Source organism: Sinocyclocheilus rhinocerous, unplaced genomic scaffold (assembly GCF_001515625.1).
Source record: "Sinocyclocheilus rhinocerous isolate Xijiao unplaced genomic scaffold, SAMN03320098_v1.1 scaffold611, whole genome shotgun sequence".
NCBI lineage: Eukaryota > Metazoa > Chordata > Actinopteri > Cypriniformes > Cyprinidae > Sinocyclocheilus > Sinocyclocheilus rhinocerous.
Window position 1 is genome coordinate 471,351 of NW_015623515.1, and position 23,968 is coordinate 495,318.

At 36.7% G+C, this 23,968-nt stretch overlaps 1 protein-coding gene across 1 annotated transcript in view; it reads right to left on the reverse strand.

The window, feature by feature from the left end:
* Positions 1-605: 605 nt before the first annotated feature.
* adam19a (ADAM metallopeptidase domain 19a) overlaps positions 606-23,968 on the reverse strand; it is a 103,017-nt gene continuing 79,654 nt past the window's right edge. Inside the window, exons 12-23 of the mRNA XM_016512702.1 lie at positions 22,918-23,095; positions 21,450-21,539; positions 20,432-20,627; positions 19,056-19,164; positions 18,350-18,554; positions 18,110-18,187; positions 16,106-16,214; positions 12,745-12,886; positions 8,107-8,203; positions 6,646-6,897; positions 6,261-6,442; positions 606-1,159 (exon numbers count right to left, since the gene is read on the reverse strand). Coding sequence (XP_016368188.1) covers positions 1,108-1,159; positions 6,261-6,442; positions 6,646-6,897; positions 8,107-8,203; positions 12,745-12,886; positions 16,106-16,214; positions 18,110-18,187; positions 18,350-18,554; positions 19,056-19,164; positions 20,432-20,627; positions 21,450-21,539; positions 22,918-23,095 — 1,690 coding nt within the window. The 3' untranslated portion in view covers positions 606-1,107. The remainder of the gene's footprint in view (positions 1,160-6,260; positions 6,443-6,645; positions 6,898-8,106; positions 8,204-12,744; positions 12,887-16,105; positions 16,215-18,109; positions 18,188-18,349; positions 18,555-19,055; positions 19,165-20,431; positions 20,628-21,449; positions 21,540-22,917; positions 23,096-23,968) is intronic.

A 23,968-nucleotide genomic window follows, 5' to 3' on the forward strand; every position in this document is an offset into this window, starting at 1 on the left:
TTTGAGACATTATCACTTTTCCAATGCTATTTCACGACAAGTTTGTACGTATTTTATGAGGTGGCTCCTACAAATTCACCACCTCGTAAAATATGTACAATTTTTCACAAATCATACGAATTCGTACGAGGTCATACACATTTGTATGATTTGGGAAAAACCTAGCCCTCACAGAAATCGTACAAAATCGTGAAAGTGAGGTCGTCTGAATTAGCCACCTCGTAAAATATGTACAAATTGCCATGAGATTGGGTTGCACTTTTCACAGGAAAAGCACATGAATTTTTTTTGTTTTTGTTTTTTAATAAGCCCGTTTAAAAATTTGAACAAAAAGACACGTTTATGGACTAAATCTAAACACTAAATTAGTCTTTAGTGATAGGTTTTCATAGTAGTCTAATTTAAGACTTTTAAGGTTTTAAAATACCATTTAGATAACTTGTTTGTCATTGTTTTTGCATCAGTTTTGCACAGAAATTACACACTTAATCTTTAGTTTTTTTAATTACGACATTATTCCTTTTTACAACCATTATTCTCATACAGAATTCACTGTTCACTGCAAATCTCTGTTGATTTTAACCTGATGTAAAGAATTAGACCTGATGTAAAGTCTGCCATAAAGTGAGGACGGCCACAACAACATGGTGTCTTTACTAAAAAGGTATAACATATTTTATGTACCAAACGCAAAATCACATACAGCACAGTACAACAAATGAAACAATCGAGGCATTAAACAAAACAACATCTTTGGCACTTGACAAATAGATGATAGTCAAACAAAAAATGTAAACAAGACAGATGCATAACATTAAAAAGCAACAACAATTAAGTATAAAAAATTGCAAGGTGATAAAAAGTCAAGTTTTGGCAATGTGATGGTCTATCCAAAACGTTCTCAGTCTGCATGTTTTTCATGCAAAACCGCGTCATTTCTGCTGTGCCCGGCTGTATTTGAGCGCCGGTTTGCGAGGCCTCATCAAGGGCCCTAGCACCATGCTCTTCCATCCTTTGTGAGACAGCTCACTATAGTACCAGTCGCCAAGGGTCCTTATTTAGTGCAAATAGGCTGGCTGCAGTCTTTAAAAATGAATTCTGCAAGCGTCATTTTCGGAAAGCGGATGGAACTATGAGTGGTTTGGGTCCTGAAACAGGTCTGAAAGAAAAAAAAATATCGGTTAGATATACACTAGAACTTTTATGCAAGTCGTCTGCTGTACTGTTATAACAATCTCACTGATTTTACCAAATATCACAAATTTGTCTTATTTCTGGTGCTATAAAACAACAACCTTGAGTTCCTCCTAAAGTGTGTGAGCTCCATATTCTCCCTATATTCATATTATATAAGATTTTGTCTAAACGTTCAATAAAAAAAAGATTTCTGACTATTAGTTTATACGTCAGGCTTTGCAGGGTTAAAACTGTTGTAAAAGCAGAAAGATCTCTCAAGATCCTTCAATTTAAAGACTTTACACTGTTAAATGAATGTTTTTCCAAGGTTGACCATCACTTCAAATGAACCTTATACCTTTCTTTTTGTGTGAAAAACCACAATATAAACATGATATCCTGCTGAGCCTGTCAAAATGAAATGCAGTTTTCAGCATATACAGTCAAATCCTCAGAGTCTCACCGGTATGTGTTGAAAATGAATGTGTCTTTTTATCACAACATAATACTAAGATGCTGCCGCCACTGGGAAGCTACGAACAGATTTATCTTCACAAGCTGAGATTCGGTTGTTCTTAGATTGGAGGAGCATGTAGTGCTGGAGACAAGCAGAAACGAGGCCTGGATGTACTGTATGTAGGTGCAGTTATTTCTTAAAATAAGTGCTAGGCGGCTGCGTTTGAGAACTGATAGCGGACTAGCATTGATGTGAAGACTCGAGGAGAGAAAAGCAGATTTAAACTTGAAAAATTTACTTCTTACAAGATTCCATTGGGGCATGTGTAATTTCCCATAAAACCTACTACTGTGTAGACCTTTTTCCTGAGTAAACGATGAGTGCCACCATTACGAATTCTAACTTCCGATTGGATGCTCTTCTTTTCTGGTCTCCATAGGAACTAGGGGTGTAACAGTACACAAATATGACAGTTCGGTACGTACCTCGGTTTTAACGTCACGGTTCGGTATGATTTCGGTACAGCAGGGGGGAAAACTAAACTTTTTTTAATTTCTTTTTTATGGTTTACTGAACAAGTTGCTCTTTCTTTAAATACATTCAGTTATAGTTTAAATTTTCTTAGTGACAAAAATCTACCTCAGCTTATGCTTAAAACTATAGGGAGCCCTTTTACATTATAAGGTTACAATTAGGCCTAACAACTTAACCTCGGAATATACGCTAATTTGACTAGAAACACTGGAGACCGGAAATGTAAAGCATCCTTCCAGTTAAGAGTCAGACGTGACTTCAGGAAAAACGTCTATATGAATGAGTAAAACCCAGTACAAATGTTTGATATGTTGTCCTATATTTACTGCATTCAAGAACAGGTAGTGAGGTGAAAAGAATCCCATAAAATATCCAAACCGCACGCTTCACCACCCACTGTTCGGCATGCTTATTTGTATCTAACATTGCCTCTGATCCGTTTGGTCTGGCAAAGAAAAACAAAGCATCAAATAATTAGAGCAGACAGACTCTCACTCATTAGGACTGCCTTTCTTATTGGGGAGTAACTGTTCAGTCAACTGCTACAGTTAGTATGCTAATCAGCTAATGATTTCACAATTTACATATTTTGGTGTGAGAGTAAGCCACAAATAGTGAGTGGAAAAGACAATTCAGAAAATTCTTAACAAATTCAGTACATACTACATACCAGGGGCGTAGATTACGCGGGGGACGCGGGGGACGTGTCCCCCCCCACTTTTAATATCACGTAAATTCGTCCCCCGCACTTTTTCGGGCAAGTGTGTTCGCATAGAGGTTTTCAAGAGCCGGTGTGAATAAATATAGATTTAAATATTATTATTATTTATTATTACTGTTGTCACCAACCTGGACAGATTTAACCCTGACATTCATTAGCTCCACCCAACAGGAAGTCAGCCATTTTGGATTTTGTGAAAAGGGCATGCAGTGAACTTCTAAATACTCCTCCTTGGGGATTTGTGTGATTGTCATTAAACTTGGTAAACATGATGCCAAGGCAATAGGTATGTTTACATTCACTAATTTTGTTAATCCAAATCAATTCAATATGATTTTAGATTCTGAAATTCTGTTTACATGAACCGTATACATTGCAATTCAATTAACATTTTCGTTCACATGTGCATTCTGTATTCAAACAAAACTTTAAGGGGAACCTCGCCAAAAAACATGTATTTTACCCCCCCCCGAACACGATTTTTACTGGGGGAACCCCCTCGAAATGCAATTGGGCTAGTTTTGAGTAGCAATTGGGCAGGTTTTGTTGTGAAAACCTGGCAACCCTGGCACGCTACACGCAGAAATGTTTGAAAGTGTATATAATGAGCGTACTTCAAAACGGCACATCCAACTCAGTCCGAGCAGCTGAGTCCTTAGCCATCTTCAAGAATCGGCTAAAAACACATCTCTTCCATCTTTATTTCACCCTCTAACCAGTGTTGCCAATTCCGCGGGAAAACCGCAGCTACTTTAACACTGTTAAAAAAAAAAAAATGAACTAACACTTTTTGATTGGAAAATGCCAGATCTACTCCACACAAATTCACACGAATTGAGCTCAGTCAGATTGACTCATGTTTCCTTGAAGGCTTTTCAATCCTATTGAGTCATCACTCAATAAATAACAGATTATTTGGGTGCATGTAAATGTAGCTATTGAGGATGCAAAATTGTGAACAGATCTCAAAGGTTCTTGCCATAGTGAGTGATTAAATAAACGTCAAAACAGGGACACAGGAAGAGCCCAATACAGGTCTATTCTAAGGCCCTGTTTACACCTGGTATTAAGATGAGATTTGGTCGATCTGATCACAAGAAGACAATGCTAAAATACAGGGGTAAATGGGGTATAAAATGTTTTGAGCTTGTCTACTTTCAACCACTTCCAGAGGTAGTCGAAAACACATTAGATCGGATTGCTCTCGTAATGTGAACGCTCATGTGTTTGGTATGAAGGCAAAAAATGTCAATGTTGTCTTACCAGTCCTGATTCTAAAACAAACCCACAGCGTTCAACATTGTTTTGTTGCTATCAGCAGAAATGAAAGCTGCAGCTCTCTGTATCATTTTCCGTTGTCTTCTTTCACGTTCTAATGTACAGTGCGTGATTAGAAGTTGATATTCTGACCATATTTTTTTTCCAAGCACAGTTTACCAATTCCAAACCACATCAGTCTTAATAACTAGTATTAATTTTGTATTTAATAATTTATAAGTGATATATATAATTGTCCATGAAGGCTTGAAGTGAAAAACTTCTCATATTCAGGTGTGCTTAATTATTAAGCAGGTTTTCGTTATAGATAAAATGAGCCAAAAAAAAGAGATTTAACTCAAACTGAAAAGTCAAAAATTATTAAATGCCCATGAGAAATATTCAAAACTAATGCAATAAAGAAATTGCAAGGTTAATGCATGACCACTGGACTGCAAAATGCTCACTGGATCAGAAAACACAGGTGGAGAAGAAAAGACACATGGCAACTGCAAAAGAATTAAGGTGAAGAATTAGGTGTGAAACCATCAGGAACCATTTAGTCTCCAGTTCCACCATTTTCCAAAACTGCAACCTGAGTCTCCAGAAGTTAAAGGTGTCAGGTTCTTAGAGACTTTGCTTGGGTAAAACATCCTAAAAAATGACCCTCACTTAATAAGAATAACATGCTGAAGTGTTGTAAAATAATGTACATGAAGACTGATTTTTATAGGCTTTATAGACAGATAAGTTGAGAGAGACTCTTAAAGGACCAGCACCACATCCTCTTGTACCACTCTTTCAATAATTTTTAGTCCATCTCCTATCCAGAAAAGTCTGTCAAAGTCTGAGAATCTGACACCTTTTACTTCTGGAGACTCAGGTTGCAGTTTTGGAAAATGGTTGAACTGGAGACTAAATGGTTCCTGATGGTTTCACACCTAATTCTGAATTCTTTTACAGTTACCATGTGTCTTTTCTTCCCTGCTTGTTTTTTTCTGACCGTGCTGACCCAATGAGCATTTCGCTGTCCAATGGTCATGCCTTAACTTCGCTAATTCTAGTATTGCATTAGTATTGCATCCTTCTCATGGGCATTTAATAATTTTTGACTTTTCAGTCTGAGTTAAATCTCTTTTTTGGCTCATTTTATCTGCACAAGAAAACCTGCATTATAACTATGCACACCTGAATATAAGGAGTTTTTTTTTTTACTTCCAGCAATTAGATATCACTTATAAACGATTAAATACAAAATTTATATTAGTTATTAAAAATGATGTGGTTTGGAATTGGTAATGTATTTGGAACAAAAATATGATCAGAATATCAACTTGCATAATAATTATGCATGCACTGTAAATTGTGCAAGCTTATTTTGCAATATTATAACGAAAAATCAGAAAAAGCCAATACATGCACTCACCCAAAGACCCTCCCCTCAAAATCACGACAGAAGTGGTTTAAAATGGACTAAGGCCATGTCCACACGTACACGGGTATTTTTATAAACTGAGTTTTTCCTTCTTCCGTTTTAAAAAAAATCTCCGTCCACATGAAAATGAAAACGCATGCTATGAAGCACTGTCAAGAGCATGCCAAGCCAACAGGTGGCGATATAATCTGAACCGTAAAGCCATGTTGGTCAATCAGAAGCCTGAAAAAGTTTCCAGTAGGCGGAGATAACAGCAAAGGCTCCGACGTCACAAGCCAAAAACTCCGGTTTCGCTGTCTACACGATAACACTGCAACCGGAGTTTTTGAAAATCTTCACCCTGGCAGGCGTTTTCAAAAATGTTCGGTTTCAGTGACCTGGTGCTGCGTTTGGCCGAATGGCCAAACCGCGTAGAAAAAGCTGCGGTTTTGAAAATAACCGCGTTCGTGTGGACAGGGCCTAAAAGAGATGGATTAAAACAGCAGGTGTAAATGGGAATGTGTCTCCCTTGTCTACTTCTGATCCGATCGACCAAAACGCATCGTAATACTAGGTGTAAACAGGGCCTAGGTGTATTATCTGATTTAGATCAAATTGGTGTTGTATGTTTGATTATGGGGGCTCATCACATGGATGTGGATATCATCTCATCTGTGGAACTCATGATAATGTTTATTCACCGGAATGCCTTTAAAGGGGGAACAGCGGGCACTTTTCCCACAGGCTTGGGGCCAACTGAAGGGGGCATCATCACCCTAAGCCCCCCACCAGTGGGTTTGGGCTGTGCTCCACGAGCAGGGCTGAGAGGAAGAGGCCTCTGGGGGGGTGTGGATGGGGGTCTAGGCTGTTGTTCTGATACCATCTGTATGAGGACAGGAAAAAGAAGCGAATAAGAATTTGAGGTGCGCTTTGTTCAGGATTTCTGGCAGCGTGTACACAGATTGTTTCAATACAGATTAAAACAGGTGTTTCAAGCAGCATTTCATTTGATGAGATTGTGACCTACTTTGGCTCCCACAGTGATTTTGATTAAACCAAAAGAATATGAGTACACTGAATTCTCACCAGTGGTGAGCGTGATGGGTTGAGGGGGAGAGGCTTCTTGGGAGGACTGAGTTTCTGAGGTGATGCTACAGATTTGGGTGTGCTGGGTGAGTTGGGCGGCTTGCTGATAGGCGGAGGAGGTCGAGGTCCTTCGATGTTGCTCAGTGATGGCGATGGAGCCGGTCGGAGCGGACGGACGATATTGACTGGCTGAGTACCGTTGGAAGCTGGGTTTGGCCTCAGAGGAAGCAACTCTTTGCTGGTGTGAGGTAGCTTGAGAGGGGAAAAAAGGAAAGGGATGGGATATTGGTGATGCTCCATGATTGGAAAATTCAAGTACACATATTAAGTCAAACTAAACACATACTAAACAAACCCCATTATAGATATCTAACTGAAAAAAAATGCACTTCAAAGGACTAATGTTTTGACAGAGGTGATGGGGGTCATAAAACTGATGAATGCTAGTGAAAAATCTAAATATATACAGACGTTTTTCCTGAACGCGGAAGTCACGCCTGACTCTTAACTGGAAGGATGCTTTGCATTTCCGGTCTCCAGTGTTTCTAGTCAAATTAGCGTATATTCCGAGCTGATAATCTAATGTTAAACCTACCTATTAAAATGTTTTTAAGAAGCACATGGCTCCATAGCGCCATCACTTTACAGTGTCGCGATGACTGTCATTTGTCAGTGCCTCACTCCTCAAAGTTTAATGAGTGTGTAGATTACACAAAGCTGCCGACGTTAGCTACATTAAAAACAGATGGGCGCTATTTGAATGGGTTCCTATGGAGACCGGAACAGAAGAGCATCCAATCGGAAGTTAGAATTCGTAATGGCAGCGCTCATCGTTTACTCAGGAAAAAGGTCTATAGAAATGAATACTTTTATTGAGCAAGGATGCATTAAACTGATCAAAAATCACAGTAAAGATGTACAAATAATTTCTATTTCAAACAAATGCTGCCCTTTCTGTTCATTAAGTAATTAACATTGATAATAGCAAGAAATGTTACACTAAAACTGTACCTAAATATGTTCCTGTGGCTCAGTGGTAGAGCATTGCGTTAGAAGCGCAAAGGTTGTGGGTTTGATTCCCAGGGAACACACATACTGGTAAAAAAAAATGTATACCCTGAATGCACTGTAAGTCGCTTTGGATAAAAGTGTCTGCTAAATGCATAAATTATTATTATAAATTATAAAGCTGCAAATATGCCTGCTGAAAATACAGCTTTGCCAATCAATTACATTTCAGATATTAATATAGATATTAAAATATAAAAACTGTTACTATTTTTTTTTACTGTATTTTTGATCAATTAAATGCAGCCTTGGTGATCAAAAGAGACTTAAAACATTAAAATATTTTACCAATCCCCCAAATATGTACAGTATAATGGCATGCAAAGTTCTATATCCCATTAAAGATTACATATGAAAGTGTTCTCTCTGTATTTTGATATGACTAAAGCATACCTTGAGATTACCACTTCTGTTGGAGGGTGCCACCACCTTCAGATGGAAAGCATGGTTTAGGTGGCCATTCTTCCCCTTTTCAACAGAGCCCTCATTTCTGAAAACAAATGAAAACAAATAGAAATGGTTTATGGAAATGAATAGACTTTAAGGAAATAGACAAACATTGTGTTTTTTATCAGTTTGTTAAAGCACAAGATTTCAGAGTTTCAGTATGTACCATAATAATACCATAATTTACTAAGCATGCTATTCAAAAGTAGGCTGAATAATGAACATTTTAAGAGCATGTGTGTATGTTCGTACAGTGACATCAGAAAGCATTCAGACCGCTTTGGAGAGTATTCATAGTTCAGGACAGACCGAATGATTTATTGTATTTGACAATATACCAAAAGGACAAAGTGAACATGGGATTTATTATGTATGTATGAAAAAATCTGAAATCTATTATTTGCATTAGTATTCAGACCCTGTGTAGCTGTGCATGCTGTGTGGCAGTGATGACAGCAGGAGGTCTTCTTGGGTGTGATTTGCACACCTGGATTTTTTTCCTCCTTCGTCCTTGCAGATCCCTTCAAACTTTGTCAGCTTGGTTGTGAGTAGTTTGTCGACAGTATTTCTATGGGGTCATTTGAGCTGGAACACTCAAGGACATTATTTGTCCCAAGGCCAATCCAGGATCATCTTGGCTTTGTGCTCCAGGTCATTCTGACACTGAATGAAGAATCTTTTCTCTTGACAGAGGTTGTGTGCAGGTTTTCTGCAAGGATCACTCTATATTTGGCTCTATTCAACCTCTGTCATCTTGCCTGCCAATCCTAAAGCCTGTTGCTGAGAATAACGCTTCACTGCAGCTGCGCTTAGTAGTCAAATAAAATTATTACAAGCAGATCTTTATCAGGTGCAGCTATTTTAATAAAAAAGAGAGAATTTTTTTGTCTAACATTGAGCGTGCACAAAGATTATTTTCTAAATTTAATTTAGTTGTTAGCCAATATGAGTTTTCCCAAAATACATGGGAAATACTCTGAATTGCAACCGTGCCTGTCATATGCCATCATCGCTACTCTGTTTGGAAGTGGTAGACCTCTGCTTTTTTGGCTTTTTATTCTACACAGATTTTTCCTAACTGACACTGATGCAAAACAGATTTAAGCATATCCATTTGAAGCTGCAGGAGATATTCTGGGATTTAAAGTCTTACATGAATTGCCTTAAAGCGACTGTTCTCCAAAAAAATTTACATTTTTATATCATTTATTCACCCTCACCCTTCCAAGCCTGTAAGACTTATTTCTTTCTTCTGTGGAACATAAAAGACAATATTTTATAGAATGTTGGGAACTAAATGGTTTTGGTGAATATTGATTTCTATTGTATAAACAAAAAAAACAAAGCCACTTCTTAAAACATCTTCTTTTATGTTACACAGAAGAAATAAAGAAAGGCATGCATGTTTGGAGTGACAGAAGAGTTAGAAAATTATTACAGAATCTTCATTTTTGGGTGCAAGAGTTGATAAGTTGAAACCTTGCTGTTAGCAGATGTATATCAGTAATTGTGGTGCATTAGGTTGCATTTAATTTAGTGAGAACTAAGAGAGTTCAAATGTGAGACCCTACGTGCTGGGAATCGCTCTGTGCCAAATGCGACCTGGATTGCCACTGACTAGAAGAAAGGATAATACTGTACCTAATCTGACTAACTTTTAATGTTTTAATGACTGGGGAGGATTCAGAGTGAAGTAACCTCAGTTATCTCACTGCAGCTGCTGTTTTCAGCAAAAGTGAAGAGAGACATAATTAGATTTCAAAGGATACTGACAGCTGAACTAATCGCATATTTTTAGAGGGCCTCAGATGAAAGACAGGGGGCTCTTGCACTCTGTAGAACAGCTACTATTATTTCTTATAAAAGTCCTTTATAAAGCAGGTCACAAAACAATTGTTTGAAACTATCTGACAAAGCAAAATGTGTCTCTGAAATACCTGACTGATAGTGTTTGAAATAATAAAAAAAAAGAACTGAAAAGAAAATTAAAAACAACTCAGCTATAGATAAGGGCGGGGGGGGGGGTTGGTCACTGAGTTAATACTATCTAAGGGGCCAGACAAATGTTTAGAACAGTGCAAATACAGACACCATTAGAAACTCATAGTTCAGCATCACACACCGTGATATGGGTTCAAATGAGAGCCCATTTCTCTCCAAAACGGTGCCAGTTTTAGCGTTTTGCAATAAAGAAATAAGAATAACTAAACTTGATAATTTGTTACAATTTTAACATAAATGCACATTGTTCTAGAAGGATGGCATCATGCCATACCTTTTACACATTTACTCGAATTGTTATGCTGATAATGATAATACAATGGAAAACAAACACACCCACGCATGTCTCTTTGCTGAGGTCTCTTTGGCGGTCTCGGTGAATCAGCAGCATCCACAACTGAATGGAACAAAAAGTGTTGAACTTGAAAATTGTTTATGCGCGAGTGCACTTGCTAAATGTGACCCCAAAGTCAATAGCAAGGATAAGTCTTCTTTTTTTGTGATTAAAATCAATGTGTTTATTATATAAATATTCTATCAACAGTCTACTTCTCTCAAATTTAAGGCTGATGTTTATTTATCAATGTAGAGTAACGTATATATATTTTTCAATTATAAGTTATAGGCATAACATAAATAGTCATTCTGAAGAAAGCAATTCAAGTCCTGCTTCAAACAAAGCCAAACAGGATTTAAATGTGTCCAAGGTGTGTGCTTCCTCACCTAACGTGAGTTACAAACCATCAAAAATGTTGATATTAGCTATAAAATCACGGGCTCCAGCAACAGAGACAGTTTGTTATCCTTGAGAAATATCCTTGTGGAAGACGGATGGGCTTGAGGACACAAAGAATATGCTGTTGTCTCTTTTATTTCTAGAAATATAAGAAATAAAAACTCTAGGAATCAGTCATACCACAAATTTGCATGAAGAAGATAATATTGTGCTGAACCACTCAGCATGCCACAGGTGGTACTTCTCAATGGCGAAATTGTTTATGCGCGAGTGTACTTGCTAAATGAAGGCGGATTGTACAAAATGGATTAAAAAAATTTAAATAATAATTTTTAAAAAACGTTACGCGAGAGAGAGACGAGGCAGCGCAGATCGCGCGTCTCATAAGTGAGTGGGAATTTACCGAACGTGGCACTTGCGGGAGTTAACAGTGTATGCAATACCCGCAACCTCACACCAAATTTTAGGCCGTGTAGATAGGCAAGCATAGCCTATATACAAATCATTTAGTAAGCAGAAATCCGAAATTTACCTCAACATATTAAGTTAGAGGAAGTTGCGACTGAATTTATGCTTGAAGAATGCGCTTCCAGCAGCCGTGATAAACAGTTGGCGGTTAAAGTTTTCTATGCACAATTTGATTTGATGAAAGTCACGAGACCTATTACTATCTCTCTATCCAATCACGTTGATGGATAAAAATAAAATTAAAATAAGCATGTAACGACCACAAACGGAGGAAAATAGCGGAGTACAAGTACCGATACATCACTTAAAATGTACTCAAGTAAAAGTAAAAGTACACAATTTTTAAACTACTCAAAAAAAGTACAATTACTGATAAAAACTACTTAATTACTGTAACGTGAGTATTTGTAATTCGTTACTTCACACCCCTGGTTATAGGCATAACATAAATAGTCATTCTGAAGAAAGCAATTCAAGTCCTGCTTCAAACAAAGCCAAACAGGATTTAAATGTGTCCAAGGTGTGTGCTTCCTCACCTAACGTGAGTTAAAAACCATCAAAAATGTTGATATTAGCTATAAAATCACGGGCTCCAGCAACAGAGACAGTTTGTTATCCTTGAGAAATATCCTTGTGGAAGACGGATGGGCTTGAGGACACAAAGAATATGCTGTTGTCTCTTTTATTTCTAGAAATATAAGAAATAAAAACTCTAGGAATCAGTCATACCACAAATTTGCATGAAGAAGATAATATTGTGCTGAACCACTCAGCATGCCACAGGTGGTACTTCTCAATGGCGTTCGAAATTGCTCACTTCAGTTCAGTTATTCTCTCACTCACGGCATGCATTCAATGGGTCCCTCCTGGAACCAAATACCAATTTACCTAAACAGCCAGTTTTAAGATGAATGGCTCAAAATGTCTTCCATCTGACAACACCGAAGCCTTGACTGGCCAGACATGTTTTTTTTTTTTTTTTAATGGATACAATCTCAAACAACTAATAAAGTTCTTTCATAACTTCAAAGACCTTTTTTAGGTTTTTGCTCTGCCTTGCAGCATGTACAAATACATACTGGTGTACCTTTCTAAAATCACGTCCGATCAAATGAATTTGCATAATGGGACTAAAAATAAATTCTGGAGATGATCAAAAGACACAGGACACATCTGAGCTCAATACAAGGTCTGAGATTTTAGCTTCCTGCTATTAATCCATTCAAACTTCTATGAACCCATTTTCACATTGCAACTGTGGTGGTTTGTTTGTAAATGGACATGCATACATTTTTTAACAAAACAGTGAAAGGGTCTGAACACTTTGTAAAGGCACTGCGTATGTGTGTGTGTGTGTGTGTGTGTTGCTACAGTAATACCTGCTGGCTTTGCTCTTCTCTCTCTGTGTTCTCCACTTGTGGTAGTAGGAGCTTTTTATCTTGATGCAGTAGAAGGCAATAAGTACAGCAGGGAGAAGCACTAGAAAAGCAAAGAACAGCCCAACAACCAATCCCACCTGACCTGAGGACAGATATAGAACATACAGCGACTGTTAGACAAGGGTCAACAGCAAACACAAAAAGTGCTTGCCAAATATCTGCCACTCTGAATAATAGATCTTGTGTGCACTACATTCACTCTGTACTATAATAATGTCTATGGCTATGTTCAGAATAGCAAACTACCATACTTTTTTCTCTAGCATACCACTTTAAAGCAGCATCTAGCAAATGAATAGAACGCCTGAATGACCTACTACATTTCTAAAACGTGCAACACAAAACCAGTGGACACTCTCACTCGCAATGCAATGCAACTTGACCTTCTATTTCCAGTGTGACTCGTGAATGGGAAGGAATATTAACTGTGTCTTTTAATTTTAAGTTAAGCCATTTTTACACAAAATTGTCTCACTTTTTTATGTTTTTGAAGTCTTTTATGCTCACCAAGGCTACATTTAATTGAGAAAAAATACAGTAAAAACAGTTATATTGTGCAATATCATTAAAATTTAAAAGAAGTGTTTTTTTTATTTTAATATGATTTGAAATATAATTTATTACTGTGATGGCAAAGCTGAATTTTCAGCTGTCATTACTGCAGTATCACATTACACTTTATAAATCATTCTACAGTGCTGATTTGGTGCTCATGAAACATTTCTTATTATTATTATCAGTATTAAAAATGATTGTGCTCCTTATTTTTGTGGAATTATTTTTGTGAATAGAAAGAACAACATCTGTTTAAAATATTTTTTTCTATAGCAATGTAAAAGTCATTACTGTCACTTTTGAATTTAATAGGCACTGTATGTATGAAAGTATTAATTTCTTTAAAAAATTCTTACTGACCCTTTTTGGATGGTAGTGTATGTAGTGGTCATGTGACTATACTATTTATTGAAATATTTAGCATATTTTTCATCCTATTTAGCATCCTATTTAAAAAAAATACTAGGCAGTATACTGTGTATGCATTAAAAAGTATTCTAGTATTCAATTTAGAACAAAAGGTTTTGCAGATACAGTCATACGTAAATGAAATGAGGGAATAATAAATGCAGGTAACACTTGAGATTAGGGAACACCTATTCATTATTAACTACAAGTTTTCCCTCAATAAACTCCTAATTTTCTGCTTATTGTTAGTAACTAAGGTACAGAAGGGTTGAGAAGGGTTAAGAGTAGAGATCGACCGATATATCGATTTACCGATATTTTTCCCGATATTTAAGCATTTTACAATAATTGGATATCGGTTTTGTAATATCAGATTCACCGATAAACGCCGCCATCTTGTGGATGTTTTGAGAATTTTGCGCAGGATCACCATTGCAGCGCGTCTGAGGGGAAACAAGACAACAACAGCGTGCACAGGTACATGATTTGCTGTAGTTAGTAAACTTTATTTAACATAACAGCCATTATTACAAATGAGATGTATTACATAAATGCCTGATATGCAGTTTATGCAGCTTGGCTCGAAGAAATAGAGACGAACTCACGGTCAAGTCCTGTCCCAATAAAGACGTATCTTTGCGTGAATTAAATAATATGCAGCCATGAATGGGTGCATGTTGGAAATAAAAGTGCTGAATTAAAGGGGTCATATGATGCTTTTTTAAAGATCATTATTTTGTGTATTTGGTGTAACAGAAAGGATCACCATTGCAGCGCATCTGAGGGGAAACAAGACAACAACAACGGCGTGCACAGGTACTTGATTTACTGTAGTTAGTAAACTTTATTTAACATAACAGCCATTAATGCACAAATTAGATGTATTACATAAATGCCTGATATGCAGTTTATGCAGCTTGGCTCGAAGAAATAGAGACGAACTCACGGAGTCACGTAAGATAATCCGTCAAGTCCTGTCCCAATAAAGACGTAACTTTGCATTAATTAAATAATACAGCCATGAATGAGCGCATGTTGGAAATAAAAACGCTAAATTTAATTCTCTGTCTATTGTCTATACTCATCATTAGTCTCGTGAAGAAAATCCACATAATATTGCTGTTCACTCAGCAGATTGATGCTCAGGAAATGCTCCAGCACGGCCACCGCATGTAACTTTTAACAAGATTCACTTGTTTAAAACACCCTAAATTGTATTAACATTTACTATATAACCATTATTTCGCTAATAAACATCTAAATAGATACAACTCTATGGAAATTAATTATTTATTATCTCCACGAGTGATCGCAGTTTGAGTATAGTTCTGTGTAAATGCATAGATAAACTGTGCTGTCAGCAGGCATTTCATAATCTAGAACGACAAAAACATTATTATTAATTCTGATATAACATGCCAGTTGAGAAATGCAATAAAATACGATGTTTTGTTTGTTATATTCCAATATTCCGGAGAATATTATTCAGTGAATTAACATTATCCAGTGAATTATTCTTCACTCTTTAGCCTATTAAACATCTTATAAACCTACTAAAACTGTAGTTTAAAATGAAGTTGATATGACTCCTTTCCTTTATTTATTTTCTCCATTTGAAAACATTAGACCTTCTACATTTATTTTGCTTATTGTTAATATTAGTGTTGCTGCTGATGCTTTAAATAAAATGTTTTTTTATTGTTGTAATGTGAAGATTAAATTTAACATGAAAGACTGCTAATTTTCAACACTTTTTTAAGATGACTGAAAGGAGGAGAAACCAAAGTGAAGTATGGACTTACTTCACTCAGTCATTTATTTACTTTATAACAGTAAATAAATATCGGTTCTGCGTATCGGTTATCGGGCACATAAACATGCAAATAATTGGTATCGGTATCGGTTATAAAATATCAATATCGGTCGATCACTTGTTAAGAGATCTGGTCATGCAGAATAAGGCATTAATATGTGCTTTATAAGTAAATAAACAGGTAATGTGTTAGTAATTCGCACACAAATAAGAAACTAGTTAATAGGGAATAGTGTTCCCTTATCTAAAGTGTTACCTAAATCCATAAATTCTTAGATTTGCTCTTGAAAAGTTTCAACAAGCAAAGATATCATTGGCTTGAGTACTGGAAAGAAAAGCTGGACGGTACAGATTAATGGTCAAGGTAACATCTGATAAGAGGTGTGAGGAAGAAAGGGAAAGTGAGGAAGAGGGAGAGAGAGAGAGAGCAGACGAGTGATAAAATCTATAAAATGGATTAAAGAATAGGAGAGAAATAAGTGAGAGCAGAGGCACATGTGCACTGAAAGCTGAAGGTGAACTCACTGTCATACTGCACAGGTCCACTGTCCACACTTCCCCCAAGTCCTGGTTTCTCACAGAAGGGGGGAGCCCACCCACGGTTGCAGTGGCAGTTCCCATTACTGTTACACACCTGCATGCAAAACAACACCACACATAGGAATTAGTGCGAATGAGAATTTCCATCTGGAAGGTTGGGGTGTAACTTTCACACGCCTTTTGCACTGCAACTGTTTGACAATAAATGAAAGTTCATCCTACAGGAACGGAAATCCTGTCAGCATTCACTTTTCCTCATGAATTTTCGGTTGAAGTACACCACAAACAACTGCTCACAATTGTTTGGTTTCAATATACATTTGTTGAGTTTTTTTTAATCGCACGCAGCCATTTACCTATCCTCACTTTCATTGCTACCATTGCAGGGAACGTTTTCCGTCACGTCTTTTAGAGTATAGGGCAAATACAGAATATACCGCCTTTCATCTTTAATGGAATTTCTTTTAACAGAATATTTTACATGCTTCAATCTAACCCAGAGGCAAGACAGGAACAGTGGAAAGGAGAGAAAATGTGCTGTGTGCAAATAGCACGATCACTCACTTTATTCTCCATCCACACTTGCCTAAACCATACAATCAATATGAATCAAATGATAATGCAAATGGATAATAAAAAGGCAGTTTCTGAATCTCTAATCTCCCCTCAAAGACCTGGCGTATTTGGCTGCCCTTTTGAAAAGCGACTGGGTAAATAAGCAAGAAATAAAAGAAAAGCTGACAAAAGAGAGAGACAGAGGGAGGGCAAAGGGATTAGGAAAGACAGAATTTGAGTTTATACGGCTTGGAGGCTGTTTACGACTATTTGACCATAAAATACACAAATCAAATGCTATAGCTCTGCTAATATAAGAAAAGCATTGGTTTTTATTAGAGGCGGTATGTGTCGGGAAATGAGCGACCCAGAGGGCGGTTTTAAAGGATTTAGAGGTGTGAAATCCACAATGAGTCAGTCTGGGTTAAAGATGAACTCAAAGGGAGAAGGAATACTAAGACATAGCCTTTATTTAGACATAATTTAGGAGAAGTGCTTGCATGATTAATTTAAAAAAAAACTTTTTTTGTATAAATAGTGTCTTCCAGTAGCTGCAGCACTGACAATGTTAAATAACAAATATTGTCAGCACCAAATATTAAGCAAATAATCATTTTCTTAATCAGTTTTTTTTCAGTACAATATCTAAATACCCTTAAAACAAACTAAGCAAATGAAGCTAAACTGCATAAAATTTTAAGACTTTTTAAAAATATAAATATATAATTGTATTTATTTTTTATTCAAAGAGCAACACTTTTTTAAAGAATAAACTTCACTACACTGAAAATATTTACTGCTAGCAAATTTCACAAATAATTACAAAGATATGGCAAGTGACACTGCATAAAACATGAAAAGTTCCACATTTTTGAAATATGTTTTCTTATCTATAGTAAAGGTCTAATTAATAATATAGTTAAAATTATAGTTATTAATATAATATATTATATAATGTAGTTATAATGTTAAATAACAAATATTGTCAGCACCAAATATTAAGCAAATAATAATTTTCTTAATCAGTTTTTTTTCAGTACAATATCTAAATACCCTTAAAACAAACTAAGCAAATGAAGCTAAACTGCATAAATTTTAAGACTTTTTAAAAATATAAATATATAATTGTATTTATTTTTTATTCAAAGAGCAACATTTTTTAAAGAATAAACTTCACTACACTGAAAATATTTACTGCTAGCAAATTTCACAAATAATTACAAAGATATGGCAAGTGACACTGCATAAAACATGAAAAGTTCCACATTTTTGAAATATGTTTTCTTATCTATAGTAAAGGTCTAATTAATAATATAGTTAAAATTATAGTTATTAATATAATATATTATATAATGTAGTTATTAATATAATATAGTTCATATAATAAAAATATAGTTAACGTTTATCAGTTGTTGTTTTATAATGACTGCTTACCCCATGCCCATGGCAATGAGCGATGCAGATGTGTAACTCAGTAAAAGATGCATTTTGACATCGTCGATCTTTGCACACCTGAAGGCAAGTAACAAGAGAATAAATCAACTCTTCAATGCAAAACATAAAATACTGCTTTTATTGAGACACTTATTTTTGAGACACATCTCCACTTGATTAGTACAGATGTTGTTTAATAAATGTCTCATCTTAAATAAAAAAATGTAAAAAAAAACTTGCCTTCCCCTCTCCACACTTGGTGCCCGTCATGACCAGTCCAGGGTCTGGAAGATCGCCCTGCCCATCTTGGGTGCTGTAAACATATGTGCCCCGGCACTTCACCTCAATGCCGTCTGTGCGGATAGTGGTGTCTATGGACACAGCATTGGTGCCCTTTGGTTTCTTGGCAGCACTGTGGCACTGTATCTTACCACATTTGGCATCACTGTTGGGATATTTGATATGAGAGATGGAAAGTCATGAGGGATCACTAGTCATCTTTGCTCACAGCTATTCAGCATAAATACATCTATGAGGAAAGCAAATTAAATAATAATAGGATGAAAAATAATATATCATCTAAAAATCATATTTGTTTTGAGAATGATGAATAAGCAGAAAAAAATTGTCTAACTTTGGAAAAGTTTGAAAAAGTACTGAGTCTGCAGTGCTGTCCTTATAAACTTATTTGAACTAGTTTGTTCATTTTCGCTCTCTCTCTCTTTTAAATATATTGGCTTGTTCTTTATAATGTATTAGTTTGTTCTTTATAATATATAGTTGTAGTCACAAGAGAATTAATTGTGCTGTAACAGTTTTAAAGAAGTCCAAGACCAAATTGCTGTTTGCAGAGATTTCAGATTTCACTTCAGGTCGGCAAGTTCTTTGACATAAACCACATACTATTGCTTATATGCCTGGTTGAAATAACGAAATACCACCTTACCTTTTCTCACACTTTACGTAGTTTCCATGACTGTCCTTGCCACAGTTTCCAAAGGCATTCCCTGCTGCATTCACATCCTGAAAACAGGCGTCATGTGCCGGCTGCGCACCTGGACAAATTTAGTTTACTCAGTTAAACCTACATTACCTCTGAGAAATGTAAATTACAGTTTGAGACTCATAGTGTGAACATGGATCTGCTGGCTTCATGCCACCAGCTAATATTTGGTTAGGGATACTTTTATTCAATTGAAGCTGAAGTGTTGGTTTTAAGTGACTAAAAGTTTTTAAAACGTGTTTATAATACATAACACCACAATTTTATTTTATTCGACCATGCCATGTTAGAAATAATCCATTGATTACACAAAATCCAGTCCAGTGAAACATTAACTGCTCAATTAAAATGAGTGAATATGATAATATCACTTACACACAGTGAACATCAAACATGTCAACACCCCCTCACCCCACAAATGACAAAGTACGTCTGCTGTGATCTGTGTCTGTTTGACAGCCAAAGAGCCTGACTGGACATGAGCCCAGAACACACTGGAGGTGTACAGCCAAATGCCATGAGCTCTCACTACATAATCCACATAAAGCAGTATTTGATCATTAGTGCTGACTAAACACTGAAAGGGTCAATTAGGATTCAAAAACTTTTTCTGGAAGGGACATTTAGCAAAGAAGTACCATAATATTACCATGGTACCATGTTAGTACCATACATAAAAAAAAAAAAAAAATCTTTAAATTAGCTTGGAATACAATGTAATTACAATGGTATATGATGAACGTAATATAAGTCATGCAGCATGTAATATAGTACATGCAGATATACAGTACTATTGTTCAAAATATTTTTTCGTGTTATTGAAATAAGTCTCTTGCGCTGCATTTATGTGATCAAAAATACAGTAGCACAATAATATTGTAAAACTATTATTCCAATTTAAAATATGTTTTCTATTTTAGTACAGTTTAAAATGTAATTTATTCCTGTGATGACAAAGCTGAATTTTCAGCAGCCATTTCTCCAGTCTTCAGTGTCACATGATCCTTGATGGTGCTTAAGAAACATTTCTTATTATTATCAATGTTAAAACAGTTGCTTATCAATGTTGCTTAATATTTTTGTGGAAACTGATTTTTTTCAGGATTCTGTGATAAATAGAAAGCTGTTCAAAAGAACATTTATTTGAAATAGAAATATTTCGAAACATTATAAATGTCTTCACTGTCACTTTTGATCAATTTAATGCATTCTTGCTAAATAAAATAACGTATCATAGTAACACAATAACTTCTGAACTGGATCCTACAAATGTAATTTTCCTGCAAACTAAAGACACGGCCAGACAGCACGCAGCTTACCATAACCCCACAGCTGCAGGCACTGCTGTTCATGGGTCAGACACATGCCATTATAGCAGTAGGCACGGCCATGCTGACACAATGACCCATCCAGGAGGTAAACGTTAGAGGGGCAGTAGGGAGAACCTCCTGTGCAGTATTCCGGCAGATCACAGGTACCGGCTGCTCCACGGCACATGGTGCCGGCCTGCTTCAGCTGTGGGCAGAGGGCACGGTAAGGAGACTGGAGGACTTTGATGAAAGAAAAAGAGAGCAGGTGGTGGGCAAACTACAGAGAAACAGTGGATATGAAACTGTGACGCCTGGTGCTTCTCTAGAATGTAGATACACAGACAAGGCCTTCACTATTTTGAGCAACACATCAAATAAATAAATATACACTTTACAATAAGGTCATATTAGATAGCATTAGTTAAAGCAGCACTATGTAACTTTTGGCACTCTAGCGGTTAATAAACAGAACTGCACACATCCCGCGGAAGAACATTCCAACCGGAGCTACTTCTCTAAGTTTATGTCTATGGCGATTCACGCAGGTATGTGTTACTCCGCAGCGGTGACGACCCGACCAGGCTACAATAGTCCAAATATAAGTACTTATTATAAGTGTACCGTAGTGATACGGAATAAGACAAAAACGCGGTTTGGAAGATGAATTCATGATGTACTCGCTCATTATATACATTTAGCAAATTTTATACACAGAAAAAGTTACATAGTGCTGCTTTAATGCATTAACTAACACTAATTAACAATGAGTAATATATTTGTTACTGTATTTATTCATTGTTCATGTAAGTGAATAATTAGTAAAACATCTACTGTAATACAATGACATATGTTGATTACAAAAATGCAATTTCTTCGGAATACACAGCTAATTTGCAATGGTTTCAATAGGGAAAGATGCTTTTTGCGGCCAGGTGGTGTAGTTATGACTTCTACCAGCAGGGGTTAACAGGGACAGGCTAACTCTCTAAGCCTTGACCACTTGTATGACAGATATATAGTTAGGCACCTTGCAGTCCTCACAGCAGACCCCATGGGCACACTGTGCATCCACCTTCAAAGTGCAATTGCTGGGGTGACAGCAATCATTGGTGCACTCCTGCGGGAGACAGAAAACACACACACACACACACACACACATAAGGTACTTCAGATAAAGGCTACCAAAGCAAATCAACATATGGCCCTCAACTTACATGGTCAGCCACTTAGAGCAAGTTGTGAAAACACAATAAATACAGTGTATATATACATATATGCATAATGTATGTACTGTATACACACACACTCACAGTGTCTGTTTGCACACTATGATTAAAGTGCGGAAAAGATAAATCGAGAAGAGAAATTGCACAGGACGTTAGATGCATATAAAAATGTCTGACATGTATGATACTGATATATACAGCGTGGAGGCGTCTGACGGCCAGTAATTATACCGTACAGCTGAAAATGAATAGGGGAAGGGGAGGAAGTGTGTGTGTGGTGTTTTAGGGTGTTTAATGAGGAGGAAACATCCACAACACACATATACACTCTGTCAAACACACACACACACACACTCTCTCTCTCTCGGTCTCACATAAACACACACGGCAACCTCTATTCTGCTTGATATGGTTTCAGAGCATCAAGTGCGACTGACAGCTATGATTATTGCACTAGAAATAAATAAATGGTGTGATTCAGTGACTATAATGAAAAAACACATGCGTACATGACAGGCTTACACTATCAAATCTATTTTTGTGTATTCATGGAAGTAGAGAGGGCCGGCAGATGATGGTTTGGATTAAAGGTTAGAACAAAAGTGTATGATAACAGCTCTCAGTTCAGTGCTGAAACCTAGCTTTTTCTGTCAGGTGATAGTTGAGGTGTTGTTTCATTGAATATGGTATTGGCAGCAGGTAAAATCCAGAACAGTAGTCCAGGTGTTTATGTATTGACTAGGAGTTACAGACGCTACCTCAGTCTACCTGCACCAGATGGCAAATCACCCAGCCATTATATGCACACTGACAGCCTGTCAAACACGGCTTTGCAGCAAGGTGGGACGCTCCTCTTTCTCTACAGGCATGCAAGCAAACATAAAAACGCATACGCTTTCATCTTTCACGCTTTGTTACGGCACAGTTTTCCTTCTGTAGTTCAACTATTTATGTTCTAACACTTGTGTTTGGACCTCCCATGTGATAAAAACAAAACTTTTTGCTGGTTAGGCAAAGCTCTTCACAATAAAAATGATACAAAAAATACACTGCATAAATAATATCAAGTATTCCATGAATAAATAATAAACGCATAAAAATGAGGCATAATCAATGGTAATCCATATTAACTATCACATTTTGATTTATTACATGTACTTCATACCCACTACTGTTCTTGGAAAAATGACTAATTCATGATTGGTCTGATTCAATATTCTCTAAATCAATAAGTAATTCCATTCAATAATTAATTTAGGCACAAATCACCTCTGGTTCTCCACAGTCACACTCCTCCCCTTCCTCTACAAAGCCGTTTCCACACCTCTTGCCACCGACCAGATCCTTCATGTTGGGCATGTTGAACAGGCACATTCCTCCTCCCTTCTGGAAGTAGTTGTCCAAGTCTTTTTTGCTACAGCGGCTGAAAACTTTTGGAAAGGGGTGCCTGTAGAGACCATTTTAGAAAGGGATACATGTCATTTTTATGCATCAAAATGATTGAAAACAAAAGAGGCACTAGTAGAAATAAGATGGAAAACTTACAATTTGTTAAACAACTACAGTTAGCCATAGACACTGAGGCAGATGCAGCTGAACATCGGTTTATAATGAATCCAGTAACATAATTATCATGAAAATAAGGTCTTGATTTCAAATGAAAAGAGTAGTGAAATTTCCCAAACTGTTTTTCACAAGTAAAAAACACTTTCCTCCTCTCTATGCCAAGTGATCTCTTCTGAACTTCTGTCTTACCTTTCCTCTACTGCACCAGAAGCAAGGGGTCACTTAACCCACTTAATCTCAATTAAGCTGATGTGCTTAACAAATGATGTGCTTATGTCAGCCACTTTTGATATCATGCTAGCAGCTGTATTTTTATATTTTTATCCAGAAAAAGGCTTTTTTCTGTTTTATGTCTTACTTAGTTCTTACCCAGTTAGCTGAAAAACTGCTGAACCCTTAACACTGGGGTTCCACAGGGCTCAGTGCTGGGCACCCTGCTGTCCTCCATTTATACCAGATCTCTCAGAACATTTCTCCAACTCCATTTAACTACTGGTGTGCTGACAACACCTGACACATCATGTTTCCCCTTCTGTCCGTAAATGAGTGTTCTCAGAATGGATCTGAGTGTGTCTCTGTGACATGCCTCTTTCTTCTAGAGAATTTTTATATATATATACATGTGATATTTGCTCCTGAGACTACCATGGAATGCCATCATAGATGGCGCCATATCAAAATTTATGTACAAGATATTCATGGTATCTTGTTTACTTGCTACCTTCTCAGGTATCACACAAACAATTGTTTCCTA